General features: G+C 42.2%; 1 protein-coding gene across 1 annotated transcript in view; it reads right to left on the bottom strand.

The window, feature by feature from the left end:
- ANTXRL (ANTXR like) overlaps positions 1-18,970 on the bottom strand; it is a 51,653-nt gene extending 32,683 nt beyond the window's left edge. The window contains exons 1-9 of the mRNA XM_003207995.4: positions 18,780-18,970; positions 8,064-8,135; positions 7,851-7,922; positions 6,271-6,352; positions 6,139-6,172; positions 4,109-4,188; positions 3,931-3,999; positions 3,652-3,732; positions 3,487-3,547 (exon numbers count right to left, since the gene is read on the bottom strand). Coding sequence (XP_003208043.2) covers positions 3,487-3,547; positions 3,652-3,732; positions 3,931-3,999; positions 4,109-4,188; positions 6,139-6,172; positions 6,271-6,352; positions 7,851-7,922; positions 8,064-8,135; positions 18,780-18,940 — 712 coding nt within the window. The 5' untranslated portion in view covers positions 18,941-18,970. The remainder of the gene's footprint in view (positions 1-3,486; positions 3,548-3,651; positions 3,733-3,930; positions 4,000-4,108; positions 4,189-6,138; positions 6,173-6,270; positions 6,353-7,850; positions 7,923-8,063; positions 8,136-18,779) is intronic.
- Between the last annotated feature and the right edge of the window lie 6 nt (positions 18,971-18,976).

The raw sequence follows: 18,976 nt of genomic DNA on the forward strand, positions 1-18,976 counted from the left end.
CCATAAAGATTTAACTGAATCTTTCAACACAAAACATCAAGAGTAAAAATCTACATCTAGAGGTCTACTATTGTCAGGAGTGATTACCTCTTCTTTTACCCATCACTGCCATTCTGCACAGTCACTTGTGAGAACTTTCTTTGGAATAACCTGCCCACCAACACAAGCTGACAATTGAGTTTCAATCCCAGACTTGTGAGGAAATGTGGACAGCTGGTACGGGATTTGCTGGTTGCCACTGAGAAGTCTGCCCCTTCTAACACTCCCAAACATTAGCATGTTCTGGGTTACAGTCTGTTGAAGTGGCTAATTCCATTTAATTTTGTGCCCTGGCTCTGGCTGCGTCCTTTTCTTCCTTAGTTACCGTCAGCTCACAGATTGCAGCTTTTGACAAGACAGCGAAGGGAAAAAGGTCAGCACTGAAATAACCGGGCAGCGCTGGCAGCGAGATGGTAGGTTGGAGCTGGTGTGCGCTGGCTGCGCTGTCGGCTCCGCTTCTGTGACTCTGATGAGAAGCTGACGACTTGCATCCACACCTGGGAGTTGATGTGGCCAGTAGGATGCCACATCCAACAAAACCTTTCAATCACATCCTCATACCGTAAGCATAATCAAAGCAATGATGCTGTCAAACAGAATAGGAGGCACCTCTGCTGCTGCACCGATAGCCTGTTTACAGGCTGCATGTCTTGGTCACTTCAAATCAGAGGGAACAGAAAGGACCAAACTACATTTCTCCACAGCGGGGACAACAAATTTGCAGGGTCAGAAAGCATTAAGCATCAGATAGCTGTCATAACACGACTAGATCAATTTGCAAATGGACTTGCTGGATAGCTTTGTCATGGGGAGTCACAGCCCCAACAGGAGTTGTCGTAATTCAGCTGCAACCACATGGAAATCATTCCATCAGCAACTTACTAAGTCTTTCACAAAATAAAAATGAAGCTGAGAACCCAAGGAATCACCAGCACAGTGGTAATTATGACTTGCAATAACAGCTGCAAGGAGTGGGTCAGTCTGTTCTAATCCCTGGTTTAGAACAGCTTCCAGAGACCAACCCCAAGCCCTCCTGCTCTCCTGTCAGATTCTAGAAATTCAGGAAAAATACTGATTAAATTCTCAACTAGTTTTCATCTCCTTAGATAAGTGAGTATAAAATGCATGCATAGCTCCACAGTTTCAGGATACAAACAAGTAAGCTTCCTTGCTGGAGAACATCACAATGTATGTATGACACTTCTGAAAAATTGAGTATTTTTTAATCAAAACTCTAAAATAAAGAATTAGTACTTTTTTTTTAAAAAAAAAAAAGAATAAAATTCCCAACTAGATAAAAAAAAGATGACCAACCTTAAATTTCTAGAAAATACTATGTTTTAAATTTCAGGCAGCTCTAAAGGCACAAGATAGATATTTTCATATAGAATTTTACAACCAAATGATTTTACTTCTGGCTGTACATTACTTCTGATATACATTACCAGTAAATTCTACTAAGTGATTATGGAAATTTAAAGAGTATTAAAATTTTGATATGACTTCAGATGCCCCTGGACTTTCCTGTGCTCACTTCTGAATACGTATTTTTAAAAGTCACATTACACATAGAGCTGTATCTGGCTGTTCAGTGAACTGGACTCAAGACCTGGATTCACACTATGGTGAAAAAAAGGTTTTCAATCCAAGGAGATCCCCTCCAGGAGACAGTGGTGCAAACAAAGAGCTATAAAGAGGAGCCTCTGGCTCTGTTGAAGTAAATAGGATTACTCAAGATGATAAAGCCAAGCTGGAGTGTAATCTTGTGCTCTAAGAACTCTTTCAGGTTCATTCCAGGTAAGGACGGCAGGACTTGGCTCATAGGAAAACCTATTATGTGCTCAGTTTTTGGTGTCAAAAACGACTTAACCCACGCTGACAGCCTGTACCAAAAAAGCTGTGCTTGTGGCTTCTTCCTACTTTCGAACTCCCTGCTACTATAAGCAAACCATCATACATGCGAGTTCCTTATCTTCCTAGTGTCCTAGTGATTCAGCAACATGCTTCACCCTGAGCCCACCTTTGCTGGATGGCTCTGTCAGCAGAGACAGAATGAGCTCCTGAGTTTATGCATGTAAGCAGCATACATGCAAACCAAGCTGATTGCTTTTTCAAAACAGTTTTGCAGGTTTTGCAGAAACACATCCACTTTCAAGAAGTCAAATCTTCTGAAAATATATTTTTCTGAAGTTTTTTTTTTTCAGATGTCACCCTTCAATATTCTTACATTGTGCCAAATCCCTACTGGAGCTCTCATTTCTGTTTAGCTAAAAACAATGTTTAATAAGCAAGAAAACTTGCAATAATTTATTATCCAAAATTGCCTGAAATACAAGAAATAAAAATTAATTCCTATGAAATAAAAAATATAAAGTCAAAGATTTTAATTTTTTTTTTAAATAAATTCTGCAGTCTGCAGAGGAAAAGGAAATTCTTAAAAGCATATTTCCTTTTTGAGATTTTCCAGAGATAATACTATGACAAACATCTGCCTCACAATCACCTACTTAGAAATAATTGGAAAGATACAAGGATATTTTATATGAAATTTAAATACTCAGAGCATTACCATGCTGTGATTAATATGTGGAAATGAAGAACGAACAATTTATCTTCTTTGTGCTATTTAATAGGTTTTTCCTGAATCTCTCATTTCTATCCATGTTTTCAAGGTCAGCTTTCAGGCATCCTTAATTTGCGTGCACTCACTTCCTCAGCATATAAGGAAGTGAACACAAGACAGTAAGAGATCTAAATAACCACATTATAAACAACACCTTCCAGCAAGCTTATGCTGTCACTCTCACTCTGCTGCAATAGTCTCTTAAGTAGGAAAAATATAGCAGATCACTAACATAAACAGGAACAAGTGCAAGTTAAAAATCCTAAACAGGAAAGGCATGAAGTTACCAGCAGCTCCTCTGGTGATTCTTCTCATTTGCTACCCTAGTAGTTCTTTCACTGCAACTAAGTAAAACACTAATGCTTTGGAAAGCATGTCAGGTATCTCCGCCTTTGCAGTTCATTACATCTGGTTCAAGTATGTGTGAATGTTCTGCAGTCTTGTTTTAAATGCTGACAAGCCCTAGCAGATCCACTGAATGCAGTCTTTCCAGAAATTTGTGAGATGTTGTGTTAGGCACCAAAATAGCCCCCAGCAACCTAGTTTTACACCACACATGTCCTCTTTCTGTTGGGTATTTTAAAGAGCAACTTCTCAGTTGCCCCCATGCTCTCTCAGCCATTTCTCCAAGCCTGCATTCAGAGGATAAGTGTATCAAAACCAGCTCCTTCCCAAGCTCAGAAAGGACGTTCGTGGCTCCAGCCACAGCCTTGGGAGATGCTTTCCAACTCATCCACAGGCTTCAGCTACCACATTAGGTAGTTACCAGCATTTTATCACTGTCATTTACTTGCCTTACCACCCCCAATTTTGTGAGAGCTTACCTCCTGCGCAAACACTGGATGGCTCAGCAGCAAGAATCTCAATGCAAGATTTCTTGAGAATCTGAAAGATTTAAGGTAAAGGCATTTTTGGTGATCATTTTTAATCTATGCTTTAATAACACAGGAAAGGGTCCCCATTTTTAGGTTTCAGAATTGCCAGCTTACTGAATCAATGGTTCCTCTTAGGGCATAAAAGCCTCCCGTAACTGGAAAAACATGATCGATGCTGTCAGCTATTGTTGACAGCTGCAAAGAAAGACAATCATAAATCATGAGGAAAATAAAATTACAGTGAATACAACTGGGCCCCTTCATACTTGCTGAAAGACATCATAGTGACATGAAATGATTTATGCCTCAAGTAATTAAATAAATGCCTTCAACTAACGCTATTACTTCTCTACAAGTGGAAAAGAAAAACAAAATAAAAGCAAGCAAGATTACCTGAGTTTCATTGAAATCTTTCACTCCAACACAATAAACGATAGCTCCAAAGCTTCTGGCTCTGTTGGCCTAAACAAAAAAAATTGCCATGAAGTGCAAAACCATATAAGCAATGGAGCCAAAAGTAAACACCTACACGTTTGACTTGAGCTAGTCTGGGAAAACGAAGGTGACTTACTTCTTGTTCTGCATAATAGAACTGAACGTCCTGCAACTCTCCATCCGTCAGAGCAATAATCACACTAGCAGTCCGAACTCCTACATGGACAATAGTTAACAGATTGCATATGGATGACACAAGATTTGACAGAGAAAATAAGTTTGAAGTGACACATGCCTTTTTGCTGACAAAAACTCAAAATCACAAGGCCAGAATCTCAGCCTGATTTGTGCGGACTTTGTTGGAAACGCACTCATCTACCCCAGCTGAAGGTCAGATGTATGACAGCATACAGCAGGCAGAAAATTGTGCACCTTCAACACACACAAGCAGCACCTGAAGGAGCAGAACTGCTCCAGCAAGGCCCGTGCACAAACTTCTCTCCCATATAGCATCTAGTCAAAGTTACATCTACACCCTTCATGTGAAGAAATGGCAAAATTTATTCTTAGAGACAGACAAGTTTTTCCTCTGCTCTTGACAAATATCTATCTACATGGACATTGTCCAGAGATTGCCAGCACAAGACCTTTACAAGATGAGCTCTCCTGACACCCTACCTTCACCTCCACCAGGTTTTCAAGAAGAACCCCTACTGAACACAGAATGAAGAGGTACTTCCACAGTGCTTCAGTCCTACACTTTTCAAACAAGAATTGTCAGTGAAGTTCATAGGAATTATTAGCCTGAAAAAATGCAAGACCCACTGGAGCAAATTCATGTCTTGAGATAAGCAAGTTCATGCCCCACATAAGCTTATGTGAAAAGGTTGCATGAGTTTTGGCTAGCTAGATAAGCAACATGATATAGAATACAATACTACTTAGAAAAATGCAAAATGTTAAAAAAAATCCCAACTAATACACAAATGATGGTTCAACCAACCATCCTGATTCAGTCAGTAATCACACATAATAATGTACACACACATTACTTTCAGAGAAATAGTTGTTATTTTTTCAAAGCAATCTGGTACAATTTCAAATGTCTTTCCCCATACTGTCTGAAACTAAAGACTGATTATTTCTGACAGGTTTCTTATGCCATACAGTCCTGCCCATGTCATGTCAACACAGATACAAAACCTTTAAAAAAAAAAAATGACCTGCAACTTAGGGGAAAAAAGCATGCTTTCCTGTATTGTTTTTTTTTGTTTGTTTTGTTTTTTTTTTTTTGCTGAGGATGTTTGAAAAAGGACAAAAATAAATTGAACTTCATTTTCTTCTCAATTTTTGTTTCTTTCCCAATACTTTATTTTATAAATCTAGACTTCATCTTCTACTTCTTCCTTACTAATCAACTTAGCTAAGAACTAAACTACTCTCTCTCTTAGAAAGAGGTAAAATAATTTTCACTTGGGTTCATCAAAACCCTATATTTGTGAGGCAGGAGCATCTGAGGAGCCACATAACAGAGTTACTGCTGAAGACTCCACATTCACACTCTGTTTTATTAAAACCTGACCTTTTTCTGGGTTTCCCAAAGAGGTCCAGCTCACAAATAAGAGCAACTTAACATCCGCATACAAACCAGGCAGAATGTGCTCAGTTCAACAAATTAGGTACAGATGAAAGTACAAATATATTTCCCTCTTGAAATTTAGCAAAAACATTCAGTACATTGACTGAGAATCTGATTTTAAATTATTCACGGTTATGGTAAAATCTCTAGCTGATCACAGTCATACCTACACTAACAAGAGAGAAGTTGTGAGCAGGAGATAGGCAAGGCTGTGTGCTCCAGAACTGAGCAGGGCAGGTATATATGCGTGTTCTTGTCCCTGGGTGCAGTACACACCATTCTGTCCGCAATGCTCCAGTCTGTATTTTGCCCTGGGTCAGATCTGGGATCATACTGGTCTCTTCTGGTCTTAATAAACCATGAATCACACATCTGAAAGTAGGGCTGTAGTCAAAATGGAATGCGATGATTGTGTAACACCAATCCCTTCTCCAAAACTTCTTCCAACGAGTTTACTGCAGGTCACGTAAAACTATCATCCCTATCTCCTCCATGCAGAGCCATAACAAAAAATATACATCACCTACCTCCATAGGTTTCATGGTAAATCTGCTCATTTGCCTGCAGGGAAATGTAGAACATAATTAGCAACTAAGTGCAGAAGCAGCAAGGAAAGCAAAGTTTATATGTATAAATCAAAGAGGTTCTGGAGTATGTACCCTTTTAAATCCTTCATGCATGAACGTGTCTCCTCCAGGCACTTCATGCTGAAGAATTTCAAGCCCTCTTCTTATAGCTTCCCTTTAGACAAAAAGAAAGAATTTTATTAGAAGTATTTTGGTTGTTGTTTCATCAAATAACACAGATAAATGGCACATCCTGTCTATACATTGCACAGTACATACACACCAGCTAACACTAGCAAAACCAAGGGTTTTTTTTTTTTTTCCCTCCCAAAAGCAGTTTTGACATCAGCCAAACACCCATGGGAGCAAAAACCAGGCACATGTCACCATGTTAATATTAAACCATTTTTTAAGGCTGCAGTCCTGTCCCTGGTACACTGTCTGCCAGGGCAGGATAGAAGTAAATGCCAGATATTGAATGCTGACAAACAGCAGATGGAATGAGGATTCAAAAGCTTATGACCCTGTCATGAAAATGGGATGGATAAAAGCTCATTATTCAATCAATCATCAGGACAGCAGGAATTAAGACTTTTCCATTATAAAGATAGAGTCCAAAAGATATGAAAATAGGATGGGAATGAGGAGAATTTCCTGTCCTAGACCAGTGGACCATCAACCTTTCTCAGGCACAGACTGTTCCCTGGTATAACTTGGACACCATGATTCCTGATCCGCATCTTACTGCTCCACAAAGAAACACTTGGAGACCAAGAGCATTACTCAGGGAAATTAATATTAACTGTCCTGATTTCTGAAAGATCCACAGACACAATTATAGTAGAAACAGGATGAAGAGATGAAGGTAAAGTAGGGAGCTGGAATGAGGGACATCCTTAGAGCAAGAAGTGCAATTTTAGTCTTTTCAAGTGTAAAATGAGCTGAAAAAGTACAGATGGAGATCCAGTTGAGGGCAGAAAATATTTTTGTACCACATTCAACATTCTGCTACCGGGCTCTTGTTTACTTCCCAACTTGCAAAGCACAGATTTCCCTGGAACAGTAAAATACCTTGAGCTCTGCCTTCTCAATAAAAAACAGAAGCCTGAGGACATGGTTGTGAAGGTAGCAACAAGAATTTTGCTCTGGCAAAAACTCCCTTTAGAAACCTACCACCTAGCTGTACAGTGGCAAGGCAGTTGTGGCACAGCTGCTACACAAAGGCAGGGGTGCAATAGTCTGGCAGGTAGTGCTCCAGCACCACCCAGTGTGATTGCTGCTGGTGTCAAGCTCAGAGTTTGGAGCTATTTTGGAAATGACTGCGGGACTTTCACGCAGACTTCTGCTCCTTAGCTCAGGGTCTGAGAGCTCTTACACAAAAACTGCCTTATTTGGGTAGTTAGGGACATTGAGGGCAATGTATACAAACTCTGGACTGGAAGCACAGTTCCTTTCTGAAATGTTTCAAGAACGAGAACCCCAACGCTGCATTTTTCTTATAAGACCAAAAAGGGCAGAAGACCTTCTAGATCTCCTGGCACCTGCAAGCAGTGGAAGGATTTCAGTGGATGAGATGCCAAGGGCTGAGACAGAGCTCTGGATCCTGGTTTTCTGGAACATTCACTGCTTGAGGGATGGAAGGTGCTTTTGGTTGAAGGATGGGAAGTACTTGCCTGTTTTCTGTTAATTTCATGATTGTTGTGCCTCGTGAAGAAAAAACGATGAAAGACATGCGCAGCATTGGACTAAAACAGAAAAACAAGTCAGATTTAAATCTCACACATATTGCTTCATCAGATTAAGCAGGGAATGGGAAATAACACACACAAATGTGTGTATGCATATGTATATATAACCAAGTTAGAATACTATCTAAAAAAATTTACCTTATGAACTTCTCAGCCAGGCTTTCCACAAAAGAGTAAATCTCTGTCCAATGATTTCTGACACTTCCTGACCTGTGTACAAAACAGAATTAACTACATTCATCTCACAGTGAAATTCCTTGTATCAATATTAAGAGTGGGACACTCCAGAGGTAGTAAGGGACAACCTGGACAGAGGCACGTGGAGACGAGGCAGCTGGTGCTGCAGGGGCTTCTACAGCAGCTGTGCTGGAAGCCGTAAACAAACAGTTATGACAGTGCCCACGGACCCAAACCCAAGGAGAAATACAATTTCAAGACAAGCTCACTAAATATTCTTCCCTCTGCTTCTGTTTCTTTTATTACATGTTTTTGTTTAATTCATTTTATTGATGTTGCTAAATCATCTGCTAATAGATTGCTTACTTTCCTAGAGCATAGCTGCGCTGTTGCAGCCACAAGAAAAGTTTGTACTGATCATCCACCCTCCCAGAACACGTGAGAGAATGTTTCCATGAATTACTGTTTGTTTCAAAAGAGAAAGCGTCTGAAGTAATTCAGAGGGGAAAGGCAACACTAATAGCTAACACACTGGACTAATATTTTAGAGAGCCAATCCCTGGCTCTGTTATAGACTTCCCATGAAATGTTGGGCAATCGGTTGTATTATGTTTGTACTTTCATTCCCAATCAATAAACCTTCATTATTCAATCCCTGGCTTTTCTCAGCTCAGACTTAGGTTCTCGGGGACCACAACAGTCTTGTGGAACTCGGACCTCAAATAGAGCCCAGCATGCAGCAAATCTACAGTACATGATAGCTGATTTGCTGCGTGTGGATCTAGGTCATACACTTTCAAGCCATTTAAAAGGCTAAAAAGCATAAGAAGTCAGTGATTTGAAAAGCTCTCCTAGGACTAAACAAATAGCTAATTCACATTGCTTGCCAGGCAAATGCCTGTATAATGTATCTTGGGCACAGGTAGAGAGGGGCAGAGAAATAAAGTAGCAGCATATTAAGAAGGATCACAGTAGTTTAGAAACAAGAACTAAGATGCTTCTGAAACATAACTACCAAAGAAGCAAAAAGCCTTAGGCTTACTCTAACAGCCATTAGACGTTTTGCTGTATAAATGTATGAAAGTGAAAACAACTGCAGTTGTGCTATGGGCTTTCCAAGCAATCCTATGCCAGACATTTCTACCTCCTTTCACCGGGCACAGATCAGTGGAGAAGTCAGTGCAATGTGTGGCAGTGCTGGTGGGATGGAGGAGCAAAGAATGGGACAAGGGCCACTGAAGCACTGACGCTGGAGTAAGCCTGCTTGTGTGCCTTGATACTGCTCTTCTGGAGAATGGTCAGCCATTCACAGAACAACACGGTCAACAAAGAATAAAGAAATTAAGCTGCCTGCAAGTAAGGAAGGGTCAACAACGCCCCAAGACTTCTCAAGGCAAGGACTGATCTGCATACTGCCATTACACCTATTTGTGTGACCTGGTGTAGAGAACCTGCTTTGGCAGGGAGGTTGAACTCGATCCCTAGAGGTCCCTTCCAATCCCTATGATTTTGTGATTTATAGGTGCTGCACAATAGATGAGCCGTGTCCCCATATTGGTGAAAAGTGCAAAAGAAAGATTGCACTGCTAGCAAATGAGAGTTTTTTTTCCTCAAAACAGAAAAACAATCCAAGTCTATGTGAGGCATGTGCTTAAACAACTGCTTTTTCAGAAGGGAACCAAAGCAGTCTAGCACCTACAATCCCCCAGGGTTCTTCTGCGAATCACAGACTAAATCTGTAATTTGGCTGAATTTCAACAGATTTTCCTTGTACCTATGCAAGATTCAAAGCAGCAAGATCTATGCATTCACAGATCTCAGTCTGTGTTATTATTTTAAATTCAGTCTTCACACCACAAGTTGACCCTTTCCAGTTTCATTCTTCTCCCAGTTAAGCCCCACTCCTGCAAATTCCAGCATGGTCCCTTCTTTTACACAGAATAGCCAGTCTCTTATTCATAAAACACAGTCAGTTTTGAGGTATCAGCTTTCTACTGCTAGTTGCAAAAGCAATGATGCAATCCAAGAAAACAAAGTACCAATGTATTTTCTTCAAGACGGCAACAAACTGTCACTTCCAGTACCTTCTTAGGACTTTCTGCAGTGTCTTTATTTATTTAGGTGCTTTTTTTTCTTCCCCTCTAAGAAATACCTAATCCTCAGGCAAAGAATATTTCAGTAAAACAGCAACTGAAATACTGAATATTTAGGAAAGTCATAAAGTACTGATGGTGGAAAAACATGAAGACTTGAAATGCAAATGCTCAGATATCCATAATATTATGCATTTCCATGCAAATGAAATATCTGTTCTTGGAAAGGGGACAACCAGGGACACTGAGAGTAACCAAAAGTGGCTGTAATAATTCTACAAGTGCCCACCTCTGAAAACGTAGTGATGCCTCTGTCATGGGCTAGTCCTCATTGGAAGTATACCATCATAGAGTTATGACAACACTATGTTTGTTAAGCTACATACTGAGCTCCTTACAACCATTAAATAGTACTCCCACCACTGACAGAAGCAACCTAACACTACTGCAAATACAAAGTCATTTCACTGCTTTTTGGGTTTTAGCTTTAAAAGAATAAAATTGTGATGGCAGCATAAATTAACATACTGTGCTGCATAAGTGGATGGCACTAGAAGTTTTTACCATCATTCTCCATGGCAAGTGAGAAGTTGTGAAACAATTAAAGCACACTCATCTTTTTTTTTTTTTTAAACCACCATATTCAATGCTTAAAAGTCACATTCATTTTCAGCTCCCCAGTTCATAGAATCACAAAGGCTGGAAAAGACTTAATATCTTCCAGTTCAATCATCAACCCACCCCCACCATGCCTACTAACCACATCCCTCAGTGCCACATCTCCATTTTTCTTGAACACCTCCAGGGACAGTGACTCCTCCTCCTCCTTAGGCAGCCTGTGCCAGTACCTCACCAAGATCCTGAGCCTGGAGAAAGTATAAGGTTTTCCAGTGATGTTCTACACCACAAATTATTCCTGGACACCCTCACAGCCTTTTTACAGTAGTTTCAGTGTTTCTGTTGATTCCCTTAGAATCCTATGATAACTTAGGAAAAAAACTCCTGTTAATCAGCATATCGATGCCACTAAAATCCAGAAAAGAAAGTGACATGTCTCAAAATACCATCAGTAAAAAACCATAAACAGATTCATTGGGTGGCCTGATTGGCCACCAAGTAATACCTTTGTGTATAAGATTTCAGAGAAACTATGAAGACTTCTGAATAACGAGGAGAGAATAAGCAAAGCAGGGACTAGCACAGTGCTGAAAGGATATGGGGCAGCGATGCAGCCAGGAGCCCCACACAGCACGCTGAACTGCAGAGCACTGATACCTCCACAGGCACTGGCCTGCAGCTTACAGGAAGCTTGTGGGCCTTCCAGAATCAGGAAGGAAGATGAAGCCTCAGGTCTCTCGTTCTGGTGGCAGAGGCAAACACAGAGCAACAGCTGCTGTGTGTAATGTGTGTCAGGGGCTGCTTCTGCTGGTGGCTCATTGGACAGAGCCTGGAGCAAGGCCAGCAAAACAGCAGAATTCCCCAGAGTTCATACCTACGGAACTGGCCCAAACAAAGCAGAAAATCCACAGGAGTCATTTCTGGGAGAGTGCTCCCTGAGCACAGTTCCCATTACACACAAGACAAAGAGAGGAGTCAGCAAACCACAACATAGGAAAGAATGCGCTCTCTGCCTCACGGCCCTGAGGAGCAGCTGCTGCTCCTGCTGCTGTTTTCCTAAATTTCACATCGCTACTGCTGGATGGGAGGGGAAAAGGAGGCCAGCAAGTATTTATGGGGGTGGAAGGAAGTGATGCGATTGCAGGGCTCAATTCGGCTCCTGCTTGTTTTGGAGCAACTCCTTGCAGCTTAGCAGAGCTCTGCGTCAGTCTGAAGAACACAGTGAGTGTCAGAGTCAGGCCTTTCCCTTGCTGCTGGTTGAGGCAGCATAGCGTGAGCCGGCTGCAGTTGCAGCCCTCTGCCCTAGCATGCTCCGAGGCCTGATTAACTGGTGACAGCTATTTCAGAGATCCTAGAGTGAGAAACAAGCTCATTATTACTGTCTCTGGGATCAGTTTGAACATGGTGTCAAGGGAACACAACAGCAATCGAGTCTGCTTGTCCCTAAGTATCCTCTTGAGCTACTGGTGGCCCTGTATATGGCCACTGCTCAGAAACAAGGCAGTCTGCTGTTATTTGAAGAGAGCTCTTTGTGGCTGCAACCACATCACAGACAGCAGGAGAATTCTTGCACATGGCTAATAATGGCTCTGCAATAAAAGTAAACCCTGGGGCACCCAGTTTGTTGTGGCTTCAGACATGCACACTCATGTTCATCCATCCCTTGGCTCCCTTCTTGAGAGCCAGCAAAGCATTCAAAGCAACAAGGACCTCCTCTCTCAAACAATGATTCCTGCAAGCATGGAAGGGACCTTCAGTGAGTGACTCACCCATGCTAGGAAGAACTAGTTTATATTATCTGCTCCAAAGGCATTAGGAACACTGGCAGAGACAGCCACTCCAAGACAGTCCTCACTGCAAAGTACTTACAGCAGTAAAGGATAAGACAAGCACCAGAGCAGGCAAGGGAAAGAGATGAATTGGCTGAGAAACAGATTTCTTAGTCCTCAGTCAGTACACCAAACACAGGACTCAAAGCATTTGAATCCAATGGGTTTTTATGACCAAAACCATTAATTTTATACATAGCTTTTTTCCTATAAAACTACTGACAGAATCTACAGCAGCATTACTGACTTTTGTAAACCATCCCTCATAACCCATTGCTCCTACATTAATCCACCTGATCCAAGAGCTCTGCCCCCTAGTGTTACAGCCGTTGTGCCACCAGAAGAGCAAGCCCCAAAGAGCAGCTCACAGGCCAGGTCCAGGTTCCATCTGACCACGTCGGATCTCCCAGCAAAGCTGTAGCACTGCTCTCAGCAGCCCCATGCCTGGAAAAACTGCTCTTTTGTATCCCAGTCCTATTAGTACAGCCTGGGGAGTGAAGTAGAGCCCTCAATCCCAATCAAGATACAGCACTCATAGCAAGATGCAAAAGACAACTGAGGGCGTGGAGGCACAGCTCTGGAGCTGCAAGAACTCGCTCATTGTCTATTTGAGATTAAGAGGTTTGGTGCTACGACACATTGTAACAACTCAGAACAGATTGCATGCCAGCATTTGTCCTGCAAGCCTCATTACAAAAGTAAAAAGGTCTCCATCAGTGACCACACGCAAACTGAAACCGCAGGTCAGGGGGAATGTTACATTTTGTTTCCTTGTCTCAAGCCCCAAATAAATCAGATTTAGTTACATGCATAAATAGACTGCAAATGACAAGCTGCCATGGCTTTTTCTTCCTGTTAAGCGTACACGTTTTAACTCAAATAACCATTACCCATTAGCTTTGTTTTGGGTTTTGTAAAGATTTTTTTTTTCTTGGGTGGGGGTAGAGAGGAAAGGGAATTGGGTTCCCTAAATTTTTCTTCCTTTCCAAAAGGCAAATCTGGCAAAATGACATCAGACAAAATGCAAACAAATAAAACCTGGTTCCAATAACATAGGTATGTCTGAAGCTGAATAAAAATTTCCTTTGGAACATTCCACACAATTACACCTGGTTGTAAGGAAATCCCAGCACTGCCTGCAACATAACCACAACAAAGGAAGATGCAAAGGCAGAATACCAACAGATTATGTTTTGAAAACTATAAAGAATATTGCTTGCAGGCAATTGGAACCCACAAGAGGTACCATGTAGATGATGAGGTTATGTTATAAAGGGGAAAAGTCAGACAGAAAAGGAAAAGAGATAGACACTAGACACAATGATTTTAAAATACATGTGTATAGCAATGAACAAAGTCTAAGGAGCAAAGCTGAAACTTCTATTCAGCGTGCGATCTCAACCTCATTTACCTGTACCAGGTCCCAGACCACATGATATACTCAAGTCTGGTTGCAATAGGCAGATGTCCTTGCTTACCAAAAGCAGATAGTGAGAGCCTAAAGCCAGAACTATCCACTCTCACCAGTACTCATAATTCATTACTTTCATGAGTGCTAAATTCATCTAAAAACTTGGCAAGGAAACTCTGCTTTCTTGGGAGCATGGGAGGAGGGAAACAAAATGTGTTTACCAAACTCTTCTCTTTGCTTGCTTTATTTAAAGCATATTTAAAGAAAGAAAAAATAAAAAGATTACCTGGAGATTATCAATGCACTGTGTTTGCCTTAAAATAATTAAAAACGGGTCCAGAATAGCAGCTACTGAAATGCCTTCTGCTCTGATCATGTCTTTCTGTCTTCCCTCAAATTTTAGGAGGTATCAACTCCATTCCCTCCTGACAGCCCTCATGAAACAGCAGGAGTGCTGAGATGATAAATATATATATCTGTAAACAAATCACATGAATGAGATGAGATAGGGCTGCTAGTTTCCCATCTAACTGGCAGAGGTTGTGCTCTTCAGCACCATTTCCCCACCAGTGGGGCTCACCTCTCAAGAGTGGCTCAGCAAGGGTAAAGGGAGGCAGCTGCAAAACAGATTACAAGGGAGAAGAAGGCTCAATTGGCCACACTGTGCTGATGTCTTTAGCAAAGCTGCTGCCAAGCACGGGAGAAGCAACATAACTGATGTGAAAAGCAATATTGTTGTGGACCCAAGAGACAGGAGTGCCATGAAGTGGAATTAACCAAAAGTTCAGGGGGAAGAGGAAAAAGGATAGCTAGGTCAGCTCCCAAAAAGGGTAGAATCACTACTCTGAAAGAAAGGCAGCCAGGGCCCCCCCAAGATGTTTGCATTGCCATGGTCCATGTTGTAGAGGGCAAAAAATAAAAAAATAAAATAAAATAAAATAAAATAAAATAAAATCCTCAAAATCTAAACAATATTTTCACAAATATAGCAGGAAAGAAAAGAATGAGAAAATGCTTTTGAGAATCTCACATTCTCCCTTGCCCATCCCACTCCATTTTCCATCCTGCCCTATGGTTAACAACTAATCAAATACATTTATTTGTATTTGATAAATATAGAGCACAGAGAGCTCCACTGCTCAGATCGTTGTGTCAGGCATTGCCAGGAGAAGGCATTTATAGGAGAGTTGGAAGCCCTTTTAATATAGAACTTAGATTTGTTGCACTAATTAACAATCATAGTGATGTCACCAGGCATTGCTATAGTCAGAAAACACTAGAGGTCAGTCATCCTTTTTGCTGTGCAAGTGTGTTTCAGTCTGATTACAAACAACAGCTGGATGTTACCAGCAAGGCAGAGATGAAAGGGAAGTGTGTTTACATACTCAAGCATGAGGATATCTCTACAAGACCAGAGCAGTCGAACAGCCCGTCCTCAGCAGATTGGGTTTGGACTGAAAATAAGTTCTTTGTGCACTTGAACAGCCTAAGCATTTGGAGCAACAAAAGCAAGTGAAAAATACTCCGCTACCCGTGTATTTGTTTCTTTTAACTTATTAGCTATGCTTGTTTAAAGATGAACATGAGATCTACGATACCACATGTGACTCTATCTTACTACGTGCCATAGGAGAAGCGAGCGTACCAATGGTGCGATACCTTGCTGTGCCTCACACAAAGAGATCGAATTGCTGCAAACAGAAAAATTTCTGCTGCTTCTGTTCAATACTTCCAAGTCTTCCACTGCACCTCCAAATAAGATTAGATCTGCATAACTCATGGGGTACAGCATATAGACTGCACAAGACTGCAGCCAGCAAACGTGCAGTTCTTGCAGCTTCAAGAGATTTGCTCTTTTGAGCATTCGCAAAGACAAAGCTGGTCTAATGTGGCTCTGTCGTGGTCAAACAACTCTAAGGAGGATGGTAGCAGGTCTCCCTCCCACACATGCTACATTTTCTTTTCACTATGCCAGTTTCTCAGACACTAAAGGCTTAGTTCCACTGCTCTGATCTTGCCTATCCCATAGAGTTAATATAAAGGGCTGCGATCAACTTCTGGAATGAAAAAATTGTAAGAGCTCAGTTGTTGTTTTTTCTCCTCTCTAATTGGCACCATCTATATTATACCAATAACTTCACCAGCAGACGATCTATTTCTTCTGAAGGTTATTGCCTGCAGGATTAGGTCCTCACAGACTCTGCCTGGCAGAATGGAAAAGAAAATCATGACCCAATAAAGTAATTGCAGTAAAATGCAGTGCTTATATGCACAAGGAGAAGGGTTTGTTGCCTTCCCTCATTTTACCTCCTACAGATGTGAGATTGCATCTTTCATGAGAAAGCAAGGCAAAGTAGATTTAAAGTCATTTTGGTTCACTCGGGCTGACTTCATAGACAGGATTTGTCAATCAGCTACAGAGTGTGCCACAGGATTAAATCCTGGAGTCTTCAGAGTCAATTCTTCAATCCCATTGTTACACAGCTAATTAAGACTGAATATGCCTCGTTCCATAATGGCAAGGTACTAATGAAGGGATACAGTGCTCAGGACAAGTGGGGATATCCACTGGTGGACAGATTGGTTTTTCTTGGGACTCCCCCATTAGGAATTGGAGCCAGGATTCTTTGCCAATACGCATCAGTGTGGATCCAAATTTCTGTCCGCTGCATTTCCAGATTTGGCCAGCTGCTTACAGCTGGCGTCCTGCCTCCTCTCTCCCAGGAACACCCCAGCTCTTCTCAGCACTGATCAATTACCAGTCCTTTCTAAAGAACTTTCTCAAGGTCCAGAATCTGCCCACTCAGACAACCCTCCCTGATTCCAGAAATGTTCTTCATGGATTCACAAAATATCCCTAGTTGGAAGGAACCCATAAGGGTCACCAAGTCCAACCCAAGTCCTCAAGTTGTGCCACAGTATGCCACATCTGCATCTAAACACACTCCAAGCCAGTATGTACACTTTCTTTCAGCACCACATGCATTCTGTCAAAGCAGGAAAGCCACAAGGGACCTATAGCTCTGAAGATCTGGCACGCCAATGTTACCCATATGGATTGTAATATAATCTCATTAAGAAGCAGCTTTGCTGCTGCCTTTGCCACTAGCTCCTAGGAGTGAGGATGGTTTCTAAAACCAAGGGCCCAGCAAGCTTTTACTGCAGCTTTTTGGCAATTGGTTTCTCTTTCAACCTATTGAAGGCTATAAAGACTTAATCTGCAACTGAAGAAAAAGAGGATCTTCCCACTGGAACATAAATGTATGACTTCTACTCCATTGGGTCCAATCTGCAGTGGAGCAGAACATACAGCACCTGAGCCAACATGCAAGACCTGTACTCTGCTAAAAGAAAATATATGCTTTTGTGTCCACAACACAGAGGAGGAGGAGCTTGCTTACACAACCAGCTTTCTATTGCTTGACGTATCAGTAACTCTAAGCAAACCCTTTCATCCTCTGCCATGATTTCCCCAAATAGAAGACAACCAGTAACAGGAACCACTTCAGTAAAGTGCTCTCTGATCTATTGAAGAGAAACAGCACAGGAATGCAGTATGCTGATAATTGGGAGCACACAAGGATGGTTTAGACAAGGAAATCACGCTGCAGAACATATCCCCTGCCACCAAGAGAACCCATAAAACAAACAAACAAGCAAAACACCAAAACCACCAGATGCACGCTAATGCATCCTACGAAAAGTCAAAATGTCTTTGGTAGTCTCCAGATCATTTAGCTCTGAAAACTGAATCCTGACTAACGATACCTTTTTCTTCTTGAAGACAGGGACATACTGGCTCCTGAGTGGCAGCGGCATTTACCCCACGCAGGCAGTACATGAGACCTGATGGGTCTAACAGTTCTCCCAGCTGGGAACTGGCACAGTGCAAACCTTGCTTATGGGCAAGAGTCACAAAGAAGAGGCTTCAGGATTTCATAGCACTACACCCCACCTATAACCCAGGAGGCACTGAGTGCACAATGTGCATAAGACCAACAGTTACCTCCTGTATTTTAACCCCCGACTGTTCAGCCAAAGCAGTGCATTGAGCAAATGAGTTCACAGTATTTGAGAACCACCTGTGGGTGCACCTATACACAGGCTTCGTTCTGCTTGTCACAACGTGTCCGTGGACGTGAGCTTACCCAGACCCTCGGGCCATATCTAAATTAGAACCAGATGGTATTAAAGAAAAGTGTTTGCCAGCATATTTTAATATATATAACAACTTAAACACAGGTTTAGACAGCTCCAAAGAAGTCGGTCAGAAGCAAGTTCCGTGAAATCTTACAACGATCACGTAAAAAAGGCAATCACTGCATACCTGCACCCACAACTTAGCTGTAGGCAGACCTTCACGGACAGCCCCGTTGTGGCTGAATCCCGCAGGTGCCATCCCGCACCTCTCTGCGGCCTCAGCACCGGGGGATGCGGGGAGAACCGCCCATCCCCGCTCAGCCCCAGCGCTCACAGCCCGCGCCCCGTAACCGGAGGGTGCCGCGATCCCCCGTGTCTGCCCGTGCCTAACCCGGGGTGAAGAGCGAAGCTCCCCTAAAGGTTCCGCCTGGGAAACGCGTGCGTCTGGGGGAACAAAAGCAAGGACCCTGCTCTGCACGCGGTGTTCGGCACTGCGGGAGACGAGGAAAGCACTGAGAGAAAGGGAGGAAGCAACACGGAGGCAGCGAAGGGTGAATAACCATTTTTAAACGTGACTGTCACTTACTTATCCAGAATGAAGTAGAGATCAAAGGCGCCGTGACAGGAGCGCTGTTCTTCTTGTTCTTCCTCCTCTTCGGGCCGGGCGCAGCAGCTCAGGCTCCCGCTCGCCAGCAAGAAGCAGCACAGAAGTGCCGCTCTCTCCACACTGCTCCTTCCACTCGCCATTTTTTCCCTTCCTTAATTCTTCCTCCTACCCCCTCC

This window comes from Meleagris gallopavo, chromosome 8 (genome assembly GCF_000146605.3).
Source record: "Meleagris gallopavo isolate NT-WF06-2002-E0010 breed Aviagen turkey brand Nicholas breeding stock chromosome 8, Turkey_5.1, whole genome shotgun sequence".
Taxonomy (NCBI): Eukaryota; Metazoa; Chordata; class Aves; order Galliformes; family Phasianidae; genus Meleagris; species Meleagris gallopavo.